At 41.5% G+C, this 20,969-nt stretch overlaps 1 protein-coding gene and 1 long non-coding RNA gene across 2 annotated transcripts in view; both read left to right on the plus strand.

Moving 5' to 3' along the window:
* Positions 1 to 4,397: 4,397 nt before the first annotated feature.
* The window catches only part of LOC309658797, a 41,293-nt gene continuing 24,721 nt past the window's right edge, over positions 4,398 to 20,969 (plus strand). The window contains exons 1-3 of the long non-coding RNA XR_014262394.1: positions 4,398 to 5,534; positions 6,545 to 6,655; positions 10,060 to 10,102. This is a non-coding gene — a long non-coding RNA (uncharacterized lncRNA). The remainder of the gene's footprint in view (positions 5,535 to 6,544; positions 6,656 to 10,059; positions 10,103 to 20,969) is intronic.
* Positions 10,122 to 20,290, plus strand: LOC309658771 (olfactory receptor 2V1-like). The gene is given in 3 exon segments (XM_082457787.1): positions 10,122 to 14,589; positions 14,592 to 14,687; positions 14,690 to 20,290. Coding segments are annotated over 3 exon segments (939 nt in total). The 5' UTR covers positions 10,122 to 14,426; the 3' UTR covers positions 15,370 to 20,290.

Below are 20,969 nucleotides of genomic sequence, written 5' to 3' on the forward strand. Positions count from 1 at the left end.
GCTCAACATTGCTAATTATTAGAGAAATGCAAATCAAAACTACAATGAGGTATCACTTCACAACAGTCAGAATGGCCATCATCAGAAAATCTACAAATGATAAATGCTGGAGAGGCTGTAGAGAAAAGAGAACCCTCCTTCACTGTTGGTGGGAATGTAAATTGGTACAGTCACTATGGAGAACAGGATGGTGGTTCCTTAAAAATCTAAAAATAGAGCTACGGTATGATCCAGCAATCCCATTCCAGGACATATATCTGGAAAAAAAACATGGTTCGAAATGATACATGCACCCTAATGTTTATTGCACCTCTGTTTACAATAACCAAGACATGGAAGCAACCTAAATGTCCATCAACAGATGAGTGTATAAAGAAGATGTGGTACATATATACAATGGAATACTACTCAACCAAAAGAAGAATGAAATACTGCCATTTGCAGCAACATGGATGGACCTGGAGATTATCATATCAAGTGAAGTAAGTCAGACAGAGAAAAATAAATATCATATGATATTGCTTGTATGTGGAATCTAAAAAAATGATCCAAATGAACTTATTTACAAAACAGAAACAGACTCACAGACTTAGAAAATGAACTTATGGTTATGGGCGGAAGGGTGGGGGGGGTGGGATAGATTGGGAGTTTGTGATTGACATGTACACACTGCTATATTTAAAATAAACAATAAGGACCTACTGTAAAAAAATAAAAAATTTTTAAAAGTTAAAAAAATTATATGTATCTAACAATGTGGCCTTATATAAAGGGAAACTTGAAAGAACTAAATGTGGAAATAGACAAATTCACAACATAATGTGACATTTTTGCACACATGTCTTAGTAACTTTAGAATACAGTAACAAAAATACCAGTAAGGATACGGAGGATTTGAACAACTAGAGTAGCAACTTGACCTAGTGGACATAGTAGAAAATTGTAACCAACTACCACAAAATACACATTCTCTTCAAGTGCACACCCAACAGTTGCCAAAATTGATCACATGCTGTTCCATAAAGCAAGTCTTGACATATTTCAGAGCCTTGAAATCAGACAGATTTCAATATTCTTCTAGTATTACACTAGAAATTAATTGACAAATAAACAAAACTAGAAAATCCATTTATATGTATTATGAAAAATTAGTAAACAGAAAACTCAATTAAATAGAGCTGTGAGACAAGAAGGGGGAGCTCTCATGCACTTCCATGATAGCAGAGCCCAACAAGAAGAAGAAAAACTTCTTTCCTGACAAGGACTCAGCAGATGAAAAGCTGTGGATTCTGTTTGCTCTACCCCTCCCAACTTGTGACGACCTGGAGAGGTGGGATAGGGAGGGTGGGAGGGAGAGCCAAGAGGGAGGGGATATGGGAATATATTTATACGTATAGCTGATTCACTTTGTTATACAGCAGAAATTAACACAACATTGTAAAGCAATTATACTCCAATAAAGATGTTAAAACAAAAAAAGGTTCTCCTTCCCTTGCTGTTAGGGCACTTGCATATGGCTCCTTGTGGTAGCAGACCTTGAATTGCAATTTTCTGCTGATCCTGAATAAATCCATCTTTGCTGGAGAAATATCTGGAGTCTGTTTGTTTCAGGTCAACAGTATATTTGTATATATGGAAATTAAGGGATAAGCTTCTAAGTAACCCACGAGTTAAATAAGAAATTACAATGGAAATTTTAAAATATTTTGAAAAGAGAGATAACAAAGATATGACATGTCCAAACTTGTGGAATATAGGTAAAGCCATGCTTAGTGGGAAATTCATAACTTTAAATGGATATATTTAAAAATGAAAAAGGCAGAAAGCCAACTGTCTAATTTCCATCTCAGGAAGTTAGCAAAGAAACACTACATATATAAATCTCTTGTATACATTATATATATTTTAAAATAAAAAACTAAAAATTAGAAAATCAAGGTGTAGAACAGTGTTTATAGTGTTCTAAATTTTGTGTAAACATGGGGAAGGAATTCATGTATGTACTGGTTTTTAAATGCACAAAATATCCCCAGAAAGATACATTCGATACTTGGGAGAGAATTTCACTCTACACCACCCCCCCTTTGTTTTTATTGGGGTATAGTTGTTTTACAATGTTGTATTAGTTTCTACTGTACAGCAAAGTGTAGTTCCCTGTGCTATACAGCAGGTTCTCATTAGTTACCTATTTTATACATATTAGTTAGTGTATATATGTCAATCCCAATCTCCCAGTTCATCCTACCCCCCATCCCCCTTTCCCCCCTTGCTGTCCATATGTTGTTCTCTATGTCTGTGTCTCTATTTCTGCCTTGCAAACTGGTTCATCTGTACCATTTTTCTAGATTCCACATGTATGCATTAATATACGATATTCATTTTTCTCTTTCTGACTTACTTCACTCTGTATGACAGTCTCTAGGTCCATCCACGTCCCTACAAATGACCCAGTTTTGTTCCTTTTTATGGCTGAGTAATATTCCATTGTATATATGTACTAAAACTTCTTTATCCATTTGTCTGTCGACAGGCATTTAGGTTGTTTCCATGAGCTGGCTATTGTAAATAGTGCTGCAATGAACATCGGGGTGCATGTGTCTTTTTGAGTTATGGTTTTCTCTGGGAATATGCCCCATAGTGGGATTGCTGGGTCATATGGTAGTTCTATTTTCAGTTTTTTAAGGGACCTCCATACTGTTCTCCATAGTGGCTGTATCAATTTACATTCCCACCAACAGTGCAAGAGGGTTCCCTTTCTTCACACCCTCTCCAGCATTTATTGTTTGTAGATATTTTTTAACATCTTTACTGGAGTATAATTGCTTTACAATGGTGTGTTAGTTCCTGCTGCATAACAAAGTGAATCAGCTATATATATACATATATCTCCATATCCCCTCCCTCTTGCATCTCCCTCCTACCCTCCCTATCCCACCCATCTATGTGGTCACAAAGCACCAAGTTGATCTCCCTGTGCTATGCAGCTGCTTCCCACTAAGCTATCTATTTTACATTTGGTAGTGTAAATATGTCCATGCCACTCTCTCACTTTGTCCCAGCTTACCCTTCCCCCCCCCCCCGTGTCCTCAAGTCCATTCTCTACGTCTGTATCTTTATTCCTGTCCTGCCACTAGGTTCTTCAGAACCATTTTTTTTTAAGATTCCATATATATGTGTTAGCATACACTATTTGTTTTTCTCTTTCTGACTTACTTCACTCTGTATGACAGTCTCTAGGTCCATCCACCTCACTACAAATAACTCAATTTCATTTCTTTTTATGGCTGAGTAATATTCCATTGTATCTATGTGCCACATCTTCTTTATCCATTCATCTGTCGATGGACACTTAGGTTGTTTCATGTCCTGGCTATTGTAAATAGTGCTGCAGTGAGCATTGTGGTACATGACTCTTTTTGAATTATGGTTTTCTCAGGGTATATGCCCAGTAGTGGGATTGTTGGGTTGTATGGTAGTTCTATTTTTAGTTTTTTAAGGGATCTCCATACTGTTCTCCATAGTGGTTGTATCAATTTACATTCCCACCAACAGTGAATGAGGGTTCCCTTTTCTCCACACCCTCTGCAGCAGTTATTGTTTGTAGATTTTTTGATGATGACCATTCTGATCAGTGTGAGGTGATACCTCACTGTAGTTTTGATTTGCATTTCTCTAATAATTAGTGATGTTGAGCAGCTTTTCATGTGCCTCTTAGCCATCTGTATGTCTTCTTTGGAGAAATGTCTATTTAGATCTTCCGCCCATGTTTTGATTGGGTTGTTTGTCTGTTTGTTTTGATATTGAGCTCTTTGAGCTTTTTGTATATTTTGGAAATTAATGCCTTGTTGGTCATATCATTTACAAATATTTTTTCCCAGTCTGTAGGTTGTCTTTTTGTTTGTTTGTTTATGGTGTCCTTTGCTGTGCAAAAACTTATAAGTTTAATTATGTCCCATTTGGTTATTTTTGCCTTTATTTACATTACCCTAGGAGACAGATCCAAAAAAATATTTCTGCGATTTATGTCAAAGAGTAATCTGCCTATATTTTCTTCTAGGAGTTTTACGGTCTCTGGTCTTACATTTAGGTCTTTAATCCATTTTGAATTTATTTTTGTATATGATCTTAGAGAATGTTCTAATTTTATTCTTTTACATGTAGTTTTCCAGCTTTCCCTGCACCACTTATTGAAGAGAGTGTCTGAATGAGAGCCTTGCTGAGTAGAATATTCTTGGTTGTAGGTTTTTCCCTTTCATCACTTTAAATATGCCAAGCCACTCCCTTCTGGCCTGCAGAGTTTCTGCTGAAAAGTCAGCTGATAGCCTTGTGGGAGTTCCTTTGTATATAACTTCTTGCTTTTCCCTTGCTGCTTCTAATCTCTATCTTAATTTTTGCATTGTGCCCTGGTTTGTTCCTCTTTAGGTTAATCCTGTGTGGGTCTCTCTGTGCTTCCTGGACTTGGACGTCTGTTTCCATTCCTAGGTTAGGGAAGTTTTCATCTATTATGCCTTCAAATATGTTCTCAACCCCTATTTCTCTCTGTCTTCTTCTTCTGGGACCCTTATAATGGGAATATTAGTGCACTTGATGTTGTCCCAGAGGTCTCTTACAATGTCCTCATTCTTTTCTTCTTTTTTTTGGTTCAGTTCCAGTGATTTCCACTACTCTGTCTTCTAGCTCACTGATCCGTTCCTCTGTATCATTTAGTCTACTGTTGATTCCTTCTAGTGTAATTTTCATTTCATTTATTGTGTTCTTCATCTTTGGTTGTTCTTCATATTTTCTAACTCTTAAAAACTTCTAACTTCTCACTCTGTGCTTCCATTCTTCTCTTGAATTCTTTCATCATCTTTATGATCATCACTCTGAACTTTTTCTTGTGTAAATTTCCTATCTCCACTCAATTTTTTTTTCCTCACAAGAGTTTTATCCCGTTCCTTCATTTGGAACATGTTCCTGTCTCATTTTGCCTAAATTGCTATTTTCTATGTATCTCCTAAGTTAGTTATGTTTTTTGACCTTGGATAAGTGGACTTTTGTAGGAGATGTCCTATGCATCTCAGCAGTGCACTCCTGTCTTGTCAACAGAGCTGTATCTCTAGGGGTCCCCCTGTGTGGGCTGTGTGGGTTTTTCTGTACTGATGAACTGACTACTGGGTCTGGTAGTCTTGGTTCACTCCTGGCCTGGTTGGTTGCCAGACCCTGCTTTGTGCAGATGCTGCATGCTGCTGGTTGGCAGGGCCAGGTCATGAGGTGGCTGGTGCATAACCTCAAGGGACCCCAGGGCTATTTCTGGTTAACTGGTGGGCAGAGTCAGTGTCCAGGAGATCCCAGGGCTGGTGTCTGTTCACTGGTGGGTGAAGCCAGGTCCTGGGGCTAGTGCTGGCCCACTGGCAGGCAGAGCTGTGTCCTGGGGTCTTGCTGCAAGGCCCAGGGGTCCCAGGGCTGGTGCCAGACAGCTGGTCATTGGGGCTGGTTCCTGACACAGCTGCCTGTAAGGTCTGGGGTGTCCCAAAGCTTGTGTTGGTTTGCTGGTAAGTGGGGCCAGAGCCCAGCTAGTCCCTGAGCAGAAGCTGGCCTGCTGATGGGTGGGCTGGGTCCACAGGCTGCAGGGCTGCGATTGTCCTGCTGATGTTGTTCCTTTGCTCTTGGGTGAGGCTTGTCCTGAGGCTAGAGCAGGCTTGCTGTGTTAAGTATCCTTTTTATCTTTATGCTTCAGTCTGAATATTTTCTACTGGTGCTAATCCTATATTCAGCTGTGTCTATTCTGCTTTTGGATTTTGCTTTAAGGTGGACATTCACCTTAATATGATCTATGACTGAACTGATTTAAAGCTGCATTATGGTCTTTGTGAGAGCTCATCTCTTTCCAGCCCACCATTGCTTCTAGGGTGTGTTCTTTTCAACATTCCACCTGAAAAGTCTCTTTTCTTTTAAAAAAAATTTTAGAGGAGAATAACTTCCCATTGCTAAGCCCTAACACCTATTTTTGGATCTCCAGCACATCAGACTACCAAAAGGTCTACTCGACGCCTAACCTTTTCGTCTCTGTTTTATGCTGTTTCTCACCCTCTGAGCCTTATGCTACTTATTAAGCAACAGACACCTCAAGGGGAAAAGGTCAGATAAAACTGAGTTCACCTTAGCATGCTTCCTTTTTCTCTGTGATTCTGGCCTCTAAGTCTTGGCTGTCATTTCTTTCTGATGCTTTCAAATTTCTCTTTTATCTTATCCAGGTCTTCCTATTTTTTTTTGACAAACAGAAAGCTTCAACATGGAAAAAATTTTTAATTTAATTTTACTTAATTCTGTTAAACATTTATTTGATGCCAAAGTTAAAAGTATCATTGGTGCCTGTAATTAAATGAATGTTTGTCTCCCCCAGATTTTTGAGTTATGCCATAATACCCAGTGTGACTGTATTTGGAGTAAGGAAGTAATTAAGGTTAATGGAGTTTATAAGGATGGGGTCCTTATCTGATAGGATTAGTGTTCTTATGAGAAGAGACACCAGAGAGCTCACTCTTTCCCTGCACATGCTCAGAGGAAAGAACACACGAGGACAAAGTCACTGTCTACAAGCCAGGAAGAGAGCCCACACCTGAAACTGAATCCTGCCAGAAACTTGATCTTGTACTTTCCAGCCTCCAGAACTGTGAGTTAATTAGTTTTTGTTGTTTAAGCCACACAGTCTTTGGTGGTTTGTCATGGTAGCCTGAGCAGATAAATACAATGTGCATCACTCAGAGACCATCAGGAACACATCAGTTGTCAAACAGAGTAGGAGGTTGCATTTTTGATCAAGAATTGATGTGTTTGTTAGGATTTTGTGTGCCTCAAGTTAACAGAAAACCATTCAACATCAAAATAGAAGTCACCTTATGTGACAAGTTTCATAACAATTTTATAAGAAGCTCCTCTTACACACTCCCACTAAACATCCCTTTTTTCTCCATGCTGCATCAAACATTAACTAGTCTAACTCAGTTTGACTATAGTGACATTTTACTTCTCTGCTCCCTGATTGATAAGGGATTCAAAAGTTCCCCTCCTTACACCCTTAGAAAGGGGACTGGCCCCTCAGCTTCTGGATGGAGGCTCACTAACTACAGACACTCATGGGCCTGATTTCATGGAGTTGACCAGATGAGGGATCTCCAAGGAGAGCCTGGCATGTGTTTCCAAGGAGACTGTATATGTAGGTGAATGTAGAACTTGTGCTTGGAGAATTCTGCAGTTGTGAGACAAGATGGAGCAGCTCATGCTGGCAAGAAAAGAACAAAGTGCAGCAACAGTCCAGGGTCAAGATGACTAGATTGTTTGTTTGTCAAGTAGATGCTTTGTGAGGCTACCATCTTAAGCCTTCTTGGAAAGCCCTCTCTTGAGAGTGGTCTGTGTGAGGGGCTGAAAGCAAAATGCCAGGGTCAGGAAATGAGGGGGTCACAAGAGGTCAACTGGAGAGAGCCTGCCCTTGTCAGGGAATTGTCACTGCAGAGTTCTCAGAAGGTGGGGAGGGCATTCAACTTCCGTCAACATGCAGGGATGATAGATAGGTAGCTAGACAGATAGATAGATCACACAATGGAATTTGGATATCTCACTGCAGATGACACTGATATATACTACTCAACAGGGTGCCCCGTTACCCCCCACATCCATAATCCTTCCTTAAATCCTAGAAAACCAAAGAAGGAAGAGAGATCTCTAAGTATCAGAATGAAAAGAGCAGGAGAAAGAGTGAAAAGACAGAATCTTTCACCCTTCCCTGTGGTAGGTCCCCAAACTCCCAAACAGATCTGAACTAGGCAGAGGCCACAGGGGAGATTTTGAATTTGGTGAGAGATTTAAGTCATGACTTGTATCAGGCTGGATCTTATCCTACCTGAAAGCTGGTCTTGATTAGCTAAGTAGGAATAGACTTACACCTGAAGCAGACCAGACAGCTCTGAGATCAGCCTGATCTCCATCAAAGGTGGTGAAGGATTTTCCAGGAGTGAAAGTGGTCCTAGCTAAACATAAAGCTCTTGCTTGGTTGTATGCAATCAAGTTTCACCCAATCACTATGTAGGTTAAATAAATAGTAATGTAACAGATTTCACACAGCAGAACAGAATAAATTGTCAATTGTACAGACAGTAGACTGTAGGAACTCACAGAGGCTGAAGGGATGTGGATTGAACCTTTGGAAGGTGAGAATAGTAATGATGAGCTTTAGATGGGTCTTTATAGAATAAATTGAGTTTCAGTAGGAAAAGACAAAGTAGGCAGTGCAAGTTCTAGTGGGAGGTTAACTTGAGAAAAATGTGGAAGTGGAAAAACTTCAAGTACCTATGGGGAAGCAGAGTAGGTCAGCGGGTTGCGGGAAATGACAGAGAAGGAGGCTGGAGCAGAAGAGTGTGAGGTGGCTGTAAGGCATTTCTTCAAAAACCTGTTTGGTGTGCCTGGAACTAATTTGACAGAGGCCTATTTTTTCTAGGTCCCTCTGTCCCCACCTCCTTGTGTTTTCCCGCCTCTCCTTTCAAGTCCCCTTCTCTCAGCCCTCTGATCTAATCTGTCCTCTCTGAGCATCAGTCTCCAACTGAAGGCCCCAAGAGCTTTGTATGGCAGGAAAACATGTTTTATTGCTGCTGTGGAAATAAAACAAAAACCAGTCATATATCAAAGAGTTAAAAGAACAACATAAGTTGATGATCTGGACATTTGGTTTCCAATGAATTGGCCATTTTGAAAATTGACCTCTTTCCATGGGACATAAAGCCAAAATTAAAGTGACTATTAAATTATCATCAAATCCAGGATGGGACTTCCCTGGTGGTCCAGTGGTTAAGACTCTGCCCTCCCAATGTAGGGGGCCCGGGTTTGATCCCTGGTCAGGGAACTAGATCCCACACGCCGCAATGAAGATCCCGTACGCGGCAACCGAGATCCTACGTGCCACAAGTAAGACCTGGTGCAGCCAAACAAACAAACAAATAAATAAATATTTTTTTAAAATCCCGGGACATCCTTGAGAGTGAAAGGGAGTGTTATCCATGCTTACACTGGGATGAGGGGCATAACTGAAGACCGTAGGACTGTCCATAGCAAGCTGTGAAAGGCACCGAGCTTACAGAAATGACTGACAGGGTTTGGGATGACACCCAGTCCCATGCCACCCTCTGAGTCTCGTGAATGTGGATGCTCTTCTTTCCCTCCCATCAGGTTATAAACTTCTCAGGGGCAGGATCGCGTTCAGTCTCCACCTGTGATTCAAGCATAACAGCCTCACCCAGTGCTCTATATATCATGGGTTCTCAATAAATGTATGTTGACTTCATGGGGCCGGCAAAAAAACATGTGTAGATTGTGGGGTGCAGAGAAAGCCTATCAAGGAACCCAAGGGTGGAGACACCATGAGGGCCCTTGGGGTCACTGGGGAAGTGTGGAATTTGTTTGTGGTGAGGGGTAAAGCACCAAGAAACTTGTCCCACTTCCTGTGCCCTGGCTGCCCTGTGCCCCTCCCATGACCAGGTTTCCCCACACCGTCCCACTGGCCCTTCTTCTGGTCCTGTCCCCAAGCTCCCTGTTTGGATTTCTTTAATTATAAACTTGGGAGCTTCTGCTCCAGGGCTGGAGTTTGTGGGCTCCCCTGGGACTTCACAGCTTTACCTTCCTCACTCAGGTTCAGTGTTAAGCACCTGCATGGGCAGCGGGAGACAGTTCTGCAACCCAGGCTGGGAGGCAGCCCATGGAAGGGGGATGGGCATCAGGGGGTGGGCTCAGATACACGGATCCTGGCTCTGTCCCCATCTGCCCACCACCGTCTCCTTGACTAAGTTCACTTTCTCCCCACCCCTTTTGCTGAGAGGAGGTTGTTGTCTGTCTGAGGCCCATTGTCTGAGCTAGAGAGTCACAGGGAGGCTGAGGGTGACGTGCACACCCACAGCTGGACTGAGAGGTCGGTGGGAGCTGAGGAAGGAGGTCAGAGCCAGGGCGCTCCTCCCTGACCCTGCTGATCCATTAAGTGCACACACATGGAAGGATGAAGAAATGATTTTGATGCTGGAATCTCCTCCACAGGGTATCTGCTGAATTGGTTTTCCTTCAGGGAACCCACTTACAGGTGAGTGAGGGTCATTTCCTGTCACCCCCTTCTCACCTCTTTGCTGCATCTATTACTGGTTGCTGGACAGTTCACATTTATATTTAATTATCAGCATTTCTACTGTTGGTGGGAATGTAAATTGATAGAGCCACTATGGAGAACAGTATGGAGGTTCCTTAAAAAACTAAAACTAGAACTACCATATGACCCAGCAATCCCACTACTGGACATATACCCTGAGAAAGCCATAATTCAAAAAGTGTCATGTACCACAATGTTCATTGCACCTCTATTTACAATAGCCAGGACATGGAAGCAACCTAAGTGTCCATTGACAGATGAATGGATAAAGAAGATGTGTCACATATATACAATGGAATATTACTCTGTCATAAAAAGAAATGAAATTGAGTTATTTGTAGCGAGGTGGATGGACCTAGAGACTGTCATGCAGAGGGAAGTAAGTCAGAAAGAGAAAAACAAATACTGTATGCTAACACATCTATATGGAATCTAAAAAAAAAGGTTCTGAAGAACCTAGGGGCAGGACAGGAATAAAGACACAGACATAGAGAATGGACTTGAGGACATAGGGAGGGGGAAGGGTAAGCTGGGACGAAGTGAGAGAGTGGCATGGACATATATACACTACCAAATGTAAGACAGATACTAGTGGGAAGCAGCCACATAGCACAGGGAGATCAGCTCGGTGCTTTGTGTCCATCTACAGGAGTGGGATAGGGAAGGTGGGAGGGAGACACAAGATGGAGGAGATATGGGGATGTATGTATATGTATAGCTGATTCACTTTGTTATACAGCAGAAACTAACACACCATTGTAAATCAATTATACTCCAATAAAGATGTTAAAAAAATTATCAGCATTTCTTCTTCCTGTTGTTGTCTGCCTTTCAGCCTTTTTTCTTTTTTTTTGGAGTAGGTGATGGGCACATACCTTTCAGTGTTATGTGTCTTTCCTTTCTTTCTTCTAGTCTTTTTCATTTGATCTATTTCTGTTTTTCTTTCTAAAGAAAGAAAATGTATCATTGACCTTTTTCTTTCCTCTTTCCCTCTGTTTGGATCGGGGACCATAGTGTTGGGCTCCTAGGTTGAAGAGTGGTGTACAGGAGGAAAAAGGATGAGTGGGGAGACATGGAGGTAAAGGAGCAGGAAGGAGAGGGTTGATATGTGACATAGAGTCACCTTGTCCCCCAAAGTATATTTTAGATACAAGGTGGCTTCTTTATGGTGTCATTTCTAGGAAGAAAAATGCAGCCATTAACTAGTCAGCAGAAAGGAATGAAGTTGATGAGCAGGAAATGAATATGTGAGATGCTAGAATAGTTTCTTGAGTTGTTTGCATATTACAATCAATCATTTGACAGTATTTACTGAGAGCATAATACATGCCAGTCACTGCTCTAAGAGCCGGGGATCCTCCTATGAGAAAAAGTGGAATCGGGGGATATAGGTTCTAGTTGGAAAGCAGAAAACAAATTCATATGAATTAAATGTAGCATGCCCAATGGTGTTGAATGCTAAGAGAAACGTAAGGCAGGGAAGGAATGGGGAGGGAAAAGGGATTTCAACTCCAAATAGGTGTGAGGAAGCCCTGGCTGAGAAAGTTAGTTAAGAGGTGAGCGGACAAAGTGGAGCATATGTGGGAAGAGATTTCCATGAATGGGCAAGAGCAAGGACCAAGGCCTCCGAGGCTGCTGTGGGAGGAAACACAGGATGCTGGTGAGACGAGAGTCATGGGAATTCTGGGGAGAGCGGAAGAAAAGGAGGTCTGGGTGGTGATGGAAGGTCTGCTGATAAAAGCATTCCTTTATTCTGCTTCAAGAACCCATCTTCTTATAGAGATGGGCTCACTTTAGTGCTGTGTGCAAAGAGACTGGGATGGGGGCAAGGATGGAATGAATGATGAGGCAAGTTCAGTTAGGGGCCACCATCAACCAGGGGAGTGGTGATGACAGTGTGGCCAGGTGGGATGGGCAAGATCGGGAAGTGGTCAGGGTTAGATACACCTCGCAGGAAGAACCAGCAGGGATTTATGATGTTGGGATGTGCGCGGGAAGGAGAGGTTCAATATGACCCATGTGTTGTATCTTTGGAAGCTGGACAGACCTGCCCTTAATTTACCTGGGAAGAAGGTTAGACCAGGTGTTTCTCCAGAGGAGACCAAGGACTCTATTTGGTCACATTAGGTAGCATAAGCTCATTGCACAGCCAAGTGGAGGTGATGAGTACACAGTGGTATAAGAATTAGAATTCAAAGGAGTTTAAATGTCATTAATCAACTCTATGGTATTGTAGTATAAGGTGGTGGGAGTGTGGGGGGAAGAAGAGGACGTGTAGAGTGCATGTCTTTGAAGGTGCATGTAGCTGAATGATTCTGCACACAGTACGTCCTTAGCACAAGAGGAGGAATTTCTGGTGTGAGGTCTATGAGACCTGGTTGGTTCAGTTGATTGGTTTAGTCTGGGGCTGATATGGCCAAGATGGTATTTGAAGGCTGTAGGAACAGTGATTTGCTCCTGTAGGACCTCCCCGCTAGCTTCAACATCACAACTTTGTGTTGTTGTTGGCAAAGACACCTGGGCATGTCTTTTTTGGGCGTGAGTCAGGATGTGCTCCATTCTGTAAGATCTCAGCTCACAGAGCCTGCCTCCCTGGTGGTGGATCTGGGCAGGCCTATCCTAGTTTTTGAAATTACTCTGTTTCTTCACACAAAGAGTGTGTTCTGTGGGGTTGACTTGTTTCCTCTTTGCAAGGAGGTAAGGTAGACATGAATACACCCCAAACAAATGTCTCCTGGATGCCACTATCATCCATTTGCAGAGAAGTCATGTTCTTGTTTAAATACCTCAATATTGTTCTTACTATATCACTCACTGTCCCTCAGAGGAAGAAATATAGCAGTGAACTAGTATATTGAGGTCAAGAACAAGAGCTCCCATCAATTAAAGAGGGAGTCTCTCTACTTTCAGAAAATGGAAGCTGCAGCCATGTATTACTTCATCATGATTATTTTATTCAATCAACACATGTACTGAGGTTATACTATGAACTAGGCATCATTTCTAGGGGCTGCCAATGTCACGGTGAATAATAAATGGTGCTCTTATTCCAGTGGGATGAGACAGATCATAAAAGTTTTAAAATGTAAGCATGTGTGTGTTAAATGTTATAAGTGCTGTGGAGAAACCAAGAGCAGGGGAGGGCTTGAAAATGCAAGACATTTATAACTTCAGTGACTTTCACAGAAGCCATCTCTAAAGAGGTTGGCATTTGAATAAAAATCTGAAGCAGATGAGAGACAGAAATCTGAGGAAAGAGCATTCCAAAGAGAAGAAAATGCAAAGGTCCAAAGGTAGGTGTTTGTCCAATTTGTCCAAGGAAATTCAAGGAAGCACAGTGAGTGAAGGGGACACGGTAGGAGATGAGGTCAGAGGTATCGGTGTATATGAGTGTGTGTGTGTGTGTGTCTATGTGGGTGTATCATGTAGGGCCTTGTGTGCCACTGCAAGGATTTGGGCTTTATTTGGAGTAATCTGGGGAGTCACTGAGTTACTTTCAGCAAGAGAATTACATCATATGACTTACATTTTAAGCAGACTCATTTGAATAGTTATGAGAACAGACTCAAGGGATTCAAAGATAGATGTCAAGAGACTGGATAGAAGCCTATAATAGTCCATCTGAGAGAAGATGGTGGCTTGGACCAGGGCAGTTGCAGTGGGGATAAGCATTCATTGGATTCTGAGATATTCTGAATGTGTAGCCAAGAGGCTTTACTGATGGTTTGGATCTAGGGAATAAAAGACAGAGGAATTAAAAAATGATTCCAAGATATTTGGCCTAAGCAAAATAAAGAACATCTCAAGTCTCCATTACCTTCCTTTATTGTAACATATATGAATTATCTCTTGGGGATGAAATGGTCCAAGTCCTGCTAGAGATAGTTTACTGAGTCCATTTAATCCCAGCTAAAAAGAGTCAGTGCCATATGGGAAAGCCGATATTTTGCCTATTGAAGGAGGATTGTCCAACAGTCCTGTGACACATAAAATAATTCAGTTTCTATTCTTCTTGGTATGGATATGTACAAATGTAGATAAATGGTTCAATTCTATTAGCTAGCAAAGATCCTATCATCTGTGTCATGGGAAAAATGAAAGAATATCCTCTTGTATGTCCCTAGGCATATACTGTGTGCTCTAATAAATTACAAAAGATACAGATGACTGAAGAATAATAATCCAGAGATAAACAAAGACATGTCACTCAATCTTAGAATTTCTCTGTCCATGTTCTCAGGTGACTGTGAACAACTGAACCATGGGGATATGGTTGAACCAATCATCTATAGATGGCTTCATCTTCTTGGGAATCTTTTCTCATAGCCAGGCTGATCTTGCCCTGTTCTCTGTGGTTATGGTGGTCTCCACAGTTGCTCTCTGTGGGAATGTCCTCCTCATCTTCCTCATCTACATTGATCCTCTTGTACACCCATGTACTTCTTCCTCCGTCACGTCTCCCTCATGGACCTCATGTTGGTCTGTGCCATTGTGCCCAAGATGGCAGTCAACTTCAGTCTGGCTGAAAATCCATCTCCTTTGTGTGTTGTGGCATACAAATCGTTTTTTTCATCTCTCTTGTGGGATCTGAAGGGCTCTTGCTGGGACTCATGGCTTATAAATGCTATGTAACCATTAGCCACCCACTTCACTATCCCATCCTCATGAGTCAGAGGGTCTGTCTCCAGGTTGCTGGGAGTTCATGGACTTTTGGGATAATAGATGGAATGATGCAGATGGCAGGAGCCATGAGCTTACCCTACTGTGGCTCAGGGAATGTGGACCACTTCTTCTGTGAGGTGCCAGCTTTATTGAAACTGGCCTGTGCAGACACATCCATTTTTGATACCCTGTTTTTTGCTTGCTATGTTTTCATGCTGCTCCCACCCTTCTCCATCATCGTGGCCTCTTATGTTCGCCTCCGGGGATCTGTGCTCCCCATGCACTCTGCTCAGGCCCATAAAAAGGCTCTGGCCACCTGTTCTTCCCACCTGACAGCTGTGTCCCTCTTCTATGCGGCAGCCATGTTTATCTATCTGAGACCCAGGCGCTACCAGGCCCCAAGCCATGACAATGTGGTCTCTATCTTCTACACAGTCCTTACTCCTATGCTCAACCCTCTCATTTATAGCTTGAGGAACCGGGAGGTGATGGGGTCCCTAAAGAAAGGGCTGGATCGTTGCAGGATTGGCAGTCGGCACTGACGGCCAGGGCATCTGGTACCTGGTGCTGCCACCTCCTGGTTGCATAATGTTGCAAAGTCATTCACCCTTTGGGAGTGTCTGTTTCCTCATCAATAAATGGGAATCATGACACCTGCCTTAACCTCACAGGGATTCTGTAGGGATCACTACATGTAAATCTAAAGCCCCATGAAGAAGCAATGCATTGTCATTTTTGTCATTATTGATCATTTTTGAAGTCCTTGAAGTAAATTCACTCTATTTCTTAATTCTTCTTGGTTATAACTGTGTTTTGTTGAAGGCTTACTATGTGCTGGGCACTGTTCTTTTTCCTTTATGTGTCATCTATATTATTAAATTGATGATTTTACCTAATAAATATGGATATTTTAAATAAAAACTTTCTAGATGGCAGAAATTGAGTCTCTATAATTCTTTCTTGGGTGGTCCCTAGTCTTCTCCCATTAGAGGCTTTATAAAACTTCCTTTAAGAGATATAAATATACCCTTTACTGCTTAGAAATTATTTGTGTATTTCCAGTACCTGGCTCTGTGCCTTATAGACAGCAGTTGCTTAATAAGACTTTATTGAATGAATGCAGGAAGAGTCATCTAATGGGATAATATATATGAAAACATTTTTAAAAGCACTATTCACATACCAACTTGTGGCAACTGTGATTACTTCTGTACTTCAAGTTCTGCAAAAGTAAAACTATATGTTTTGGAAGTTGAATATTAGAACAGAAATAAAGACAGAAATTGAGCCATTATTTTATATCTTATATATCAGACAGGGTCCAGCCAGGAATAAAACCATATCTATTATTTTAGCAGAAAAAAATGTAGTGTAAAGAGTTGTTAACCAGATATTTGAGATCTGAAATGACAAAACAAGAACACTAAGGATTGAAGGAGAATAAACAACCTGCAGAAAGAAGCTACTATTCCTAGGCCTGGGGATGTAAAGGGAGAGGTTAGAGTCATTAAAACCCGAAGTCTTAGAGTCCAGATGTCTGAGGAGTGAGCACTGACCAGCTGGTATTCATATCTCAGAAGGTACCTATGGAGGTGTCTCCCACAGGAGACATAGAGAAGCCTGCTCTGCCCTGACTTATGATGGTTCCTCCAGAGCCTAGAGGAAAAAGAGGGGATTGCAGAGCTCGGTCCTAGCCTTCTGACAAGTGGGGGCTATGCAGTTGGTTCTGACACCCCAGAAGTTCACAGGAGAGTCTCTATCCCCAGACTGCCAAGGAATAGGGGTTGGTCAGCTAGTGCTTGTGCCTCTGAAGGACAGGATGAGACTGGTTCTGTGAGTGTGAAAATAAACTGCAAAGTCAAACCAACTGCCAGGATGGAGAGACATTGCTGGATTGGTTGGACAGAAGAAAACAGGAAATCATGAAAGAGTTTTCTAGCTCCTCCCCTGACTTACGGTCTCCTTCTAGTGGCCCTATTGGCAGATCCTATTGTGAACCTTGAAGACAAAGCAGCCCTAGAATAAAAAATTGGAGGGTAGAAATGTGAATTTTGAGCTGAGGCAGTAGTTTAAGAACTGGCACAGTTCACCCCTTTGGCTACTCAGCATCCAGATCATTTTACCCATATTTGAACTTCTGTTAAATAGCAACAACAGCATAACAATGTGTTACTATTCTTCATATACATGTTATCCTTCATTAGTTATAGTATCTATCTTGGGCAATGTTAGTTATAGCTCATATTCAGTCACAATCTCTGCATATTAGTTGTCAACAGCAATCGGTATACAAATAGTAAGAGGAAGGAGCAGAGAGAGAGATAAGAACAAACTAGCTCACATACATGTACACACACACACACCACCAGGCTAATTGATCATGAAGCCATAATTGATATTTATAACTTTCTTCTTCCATTTTCCATTCCTTATTTCCTTTGCTCTCAGCTAGAACCTCATGTCTTTGGGATAATTTATCTGGTGGTCATTCCAAAAAGGTCTGAATCCTCAGTGGTACTACCTGTATTTTTGGTGGCTGTACTTTTCCATTATCTTTTACTGTTGGACATGGAAGTATTGAAAGATGCCCCAGAGAATCCCCTGTCTCAGGATTGTCCTCTATAACCCTTGTAATTGATAGGAATCAACCCACCCCACTCTAGTGGAGCTGCTGTCTTATTTACCTATTAGTTCACTGGCATGAGAAGTCTAAAATAACCAGGTAAAATTTCAATTTCTATTGGATGGGACCATTGTTGTTCAGTTATGGGAGAAATAGCCCCATATATTGATTACTGAATCAAAGCACATATTGCATTATATGAGATAGAACTCCATATTTTCAGGGTCTTATTTCTGAAATGACACTGTAAATGAGTTGGTACCATAACTGAGGCCAACTGCTTCTGAGTGATGACACACATACAAGACCAGTCAGTTCTATGGACACAAGTCCATTGCTGCCATTCTTTTGCTGTGAAAAAATTTCCTGATCAGAAGCAATTCTGAGCAAGGTACTTTGATTATATCTGAGGCATTCTGTAAGTACATAGGTGGTAACAGCCACTGCAGTTAAAGTTACCATCTGATTAACTTTACAACAATCTATAGTAATTTTCTAAGGTCCATTCACCTTCTGTAAAGGCCAAAAAAAGATGCGCACATTTCAAGTTTATGGTAGCATTAATACATGCAGGTCTCCTAGAGATGCAGTATTAATTTTTGTTTACTGTCTGGTAGGAAATAGAAGTTCCTGAGCTTCCACTTGTTCCTTCTACCATAATAAAACTCCCGCTACAGTTCAGAGAGCCAGTATGGGTTTCCTGCTAGTTTCTGGGTATGACTATTCCAAATACACATTAAGGATCTGGGAAACAGCTACGCGATAGGTTTACAGACCTACTTGGACCACTGTGATTTGAACTTGGGCCAAAACACCGCTTATCACCTCATCATCATAAACCCCCACTTTGGTAGACTGCAGTGGAGTTTGGGGTCACAAGAAATTAGTATCAATTTAGAGCCACTATCTAGAGCAAACTAAGACCATCTATCTGCATTCACGTGCCTTAATTATCAAGATTCAAAATGAAAGCCCTTACATCAATAAGACTTTTCTATATATTCCAGGAAATTCTTGCCCAGGATGATAAGGCTGTAAGTCAGAACAGAACTTCATTGTTAGCTTTATCTGAGCAGTAGACTGTTCAATCAGTCCTCTTTCCTGGACGATGCATGACTCAGCTGGCCAAACTCAGCTTCTTACCAAATAATTGTTTTCTCACCAAGACTCCTCCCCAACTCATGCTCATGGTGACCATCAATCCTGTTAAATCATGGATTTTGACCAGTTCCATTCAGATCCCTGCATTGTTAGAGCCACTTCAAACTACTCAAATCCAGTTCCTAAAACTATACACATTAAACATTGATCTTCCCTTATGAAACTAAGATTCTGTCAAGATGGTGTTTACCTTTTCTAATTAAGTAATAATCTTGGCTTTGTTTGATCTGCAGGTTATTCTGGTGTTATTTTGGGGGTAAGTCAACAGACAACACTTTTAATTCCTAAAATGTTTGAATATATCTGTTTTCCCCATGTATGGTCACTCTAGTAATTGGCAACACATCCTTCAGGGTGAAGGTTTAGAAGAAGACTTAGAGTATATACTGTTGGTAGTGTTTTAGAGTTCTTCCACAAGGGGACCCAATTTAATTAGGAGGTTTCAGGTCCATGAACTGGCTTAGGTCTAGAAACTAGGTAGGAGGCCTTGACTCATCATTGTAAAGACTTACATCAAGTTTCTGGCTACCAGACCTTGATTTTTTCCAAATTTGTAGATTAAGGCTTCCCATTTCATTCTGAGAGACACTGTGATCAATTAGCCACCAACAGAGGTTCTCAGGATCAAAGCATTCTATTTACCAGTCATCCCTGCTGTACATTATGAACACTGCATCCACCTCGTCTCTGGTAGCTCATCACTCTCACCTGGCCCCTGTTACTCCAATAACCCAAAAATTCATTGAAAAAATTAGAGAGGCCTCTCTTAGTGGCAGCATCTTGCACCAACATACTTGGCCTGCAGAGAACAGTCAGCAAAGAGCTTTTAAAAGAAGCTGGTTTTCCCTTACTAATGTATTTCTCTATGCCTTAAGAGAGATTTGGGTTTTTGTTCCGAAAATGTAGTGGAGGTGAATGCATATCATAAGTTCACTCCAAAATTCCTACTTCACCTACTGTGGATTTATGTCTCTCATAATTCCACGGAAGTTTTAGCTTCAAGACTTCAGTGAAGGCCACAGTTAAGTCCAAATTTCAGCCAATTAATCAAGCAAGCTGTTAATAAGACTTCCAGTCACTTGAAATTACACATTAAATCCATACTCATATCAGTAATTTCATAGCTACATTCCTCCTTTTTTTTTTTTAAACATCTTTATTGAAGTATAATTGCTTTACAATGGTGTGTTAGTTTCTGCTTTATAACAAAGTGAACCAGTTATACATATACATATGTCCCCATATCTCTTCCCTCTTGCATCTCCCTCCCTCCCACCCTCCCTATCCCACCCCTCTAGGTGGTCACAAAGCACCGAGCTGATCTCCCTGTGCTATGCGGCTGCTTCCCACTAGCTATCTAGTTTACGTTTGGTAGTGTATATATGTCCATGCCACTCTCTCACTTTGTCACAGCTTACCCTTCCCCCTCCCCATATCCTCAAGTCCATTCTCTAGTAGGTCTGTGTCTTTATTCCCGTCTTGCCACTAGGTTCTTCATGACCTTTTTTTTTTTTCCTTAGATTCCATATATATGTGTTAGCATACGGTATTTGTTTTTCTCTTTCTGACTTACTTCACTCTGTATGACAGACTCTAACTCCATCCACCTCATTACAAATACCTCCATTTCATTTCTTTTTGTGGCTGAGTAATATTCCATTGTATATATGTGCCACATCTTTTTTTTTTTTTAACTTTTTTTTGGGGGGTTATTTTATTTATTTATTTATTTATTTATGGCTGTGTTGGGTCTTCGTTTCTGTGTGAGGGCTTTCTCTAGTTGTGGCAAGTGGGGGCCACTCTTCATCGCGGTGCGCGGGCCTCTCATTATCACGGCCTCTCTTGTTGCGGAGCACAGGCTCCAGACGCGCAGGCTCAGTAATTGTGGCTCACGGGCCTAGTTGCTCCGCGGCATGTGGGATCTTCCCAGACCTAGGGCTCGAACCCGTGTCCCCTGCATTGGCAGGCAGACTCTCAACCACTGCGCCACCAGGGAAGCCCGCCACATCTTCTTTATCCATTCATCCAATGATGGACACTTAGGTTGCTTCCATGTCCTGGCTATTGTAAATAGAGCTGCAATGAATATTTTGGTACATGACTCTTTTTGAATTATGGTTTTCTCAGGGTATATGCCCAGTAGTGGGATTGCTGTGTTGTATGGTAGTTCTATTTTTAGTTTTTTAAGGCACCTCCACACTGTTCTCCATAGTGGCTGTATCACTTTACATTCCCACCAACAGTGCAAGAGTGTTCCCTTTTTACATTCCTCCTTAATCTAACACTCTTAGAAAGCATCTGCACAATATATTTCCCATTTTCATGCAGCATAAGTTAGCAAAACATTACGATTCCTTT

The sequence above is a fragment of the Balaenoptera physalus genome (genome assembly GCF_965194825.1).
Source record: "Balaenoptera physalus genome assembly, chromosome: 3".
Classification (NCBI taxonomy): Eukaryota; Metazoa; Chordata; class Mammalia; order Artiodactyla; family Balaenopteridae; genus Balaenoptera; species Balaenoptera physalus.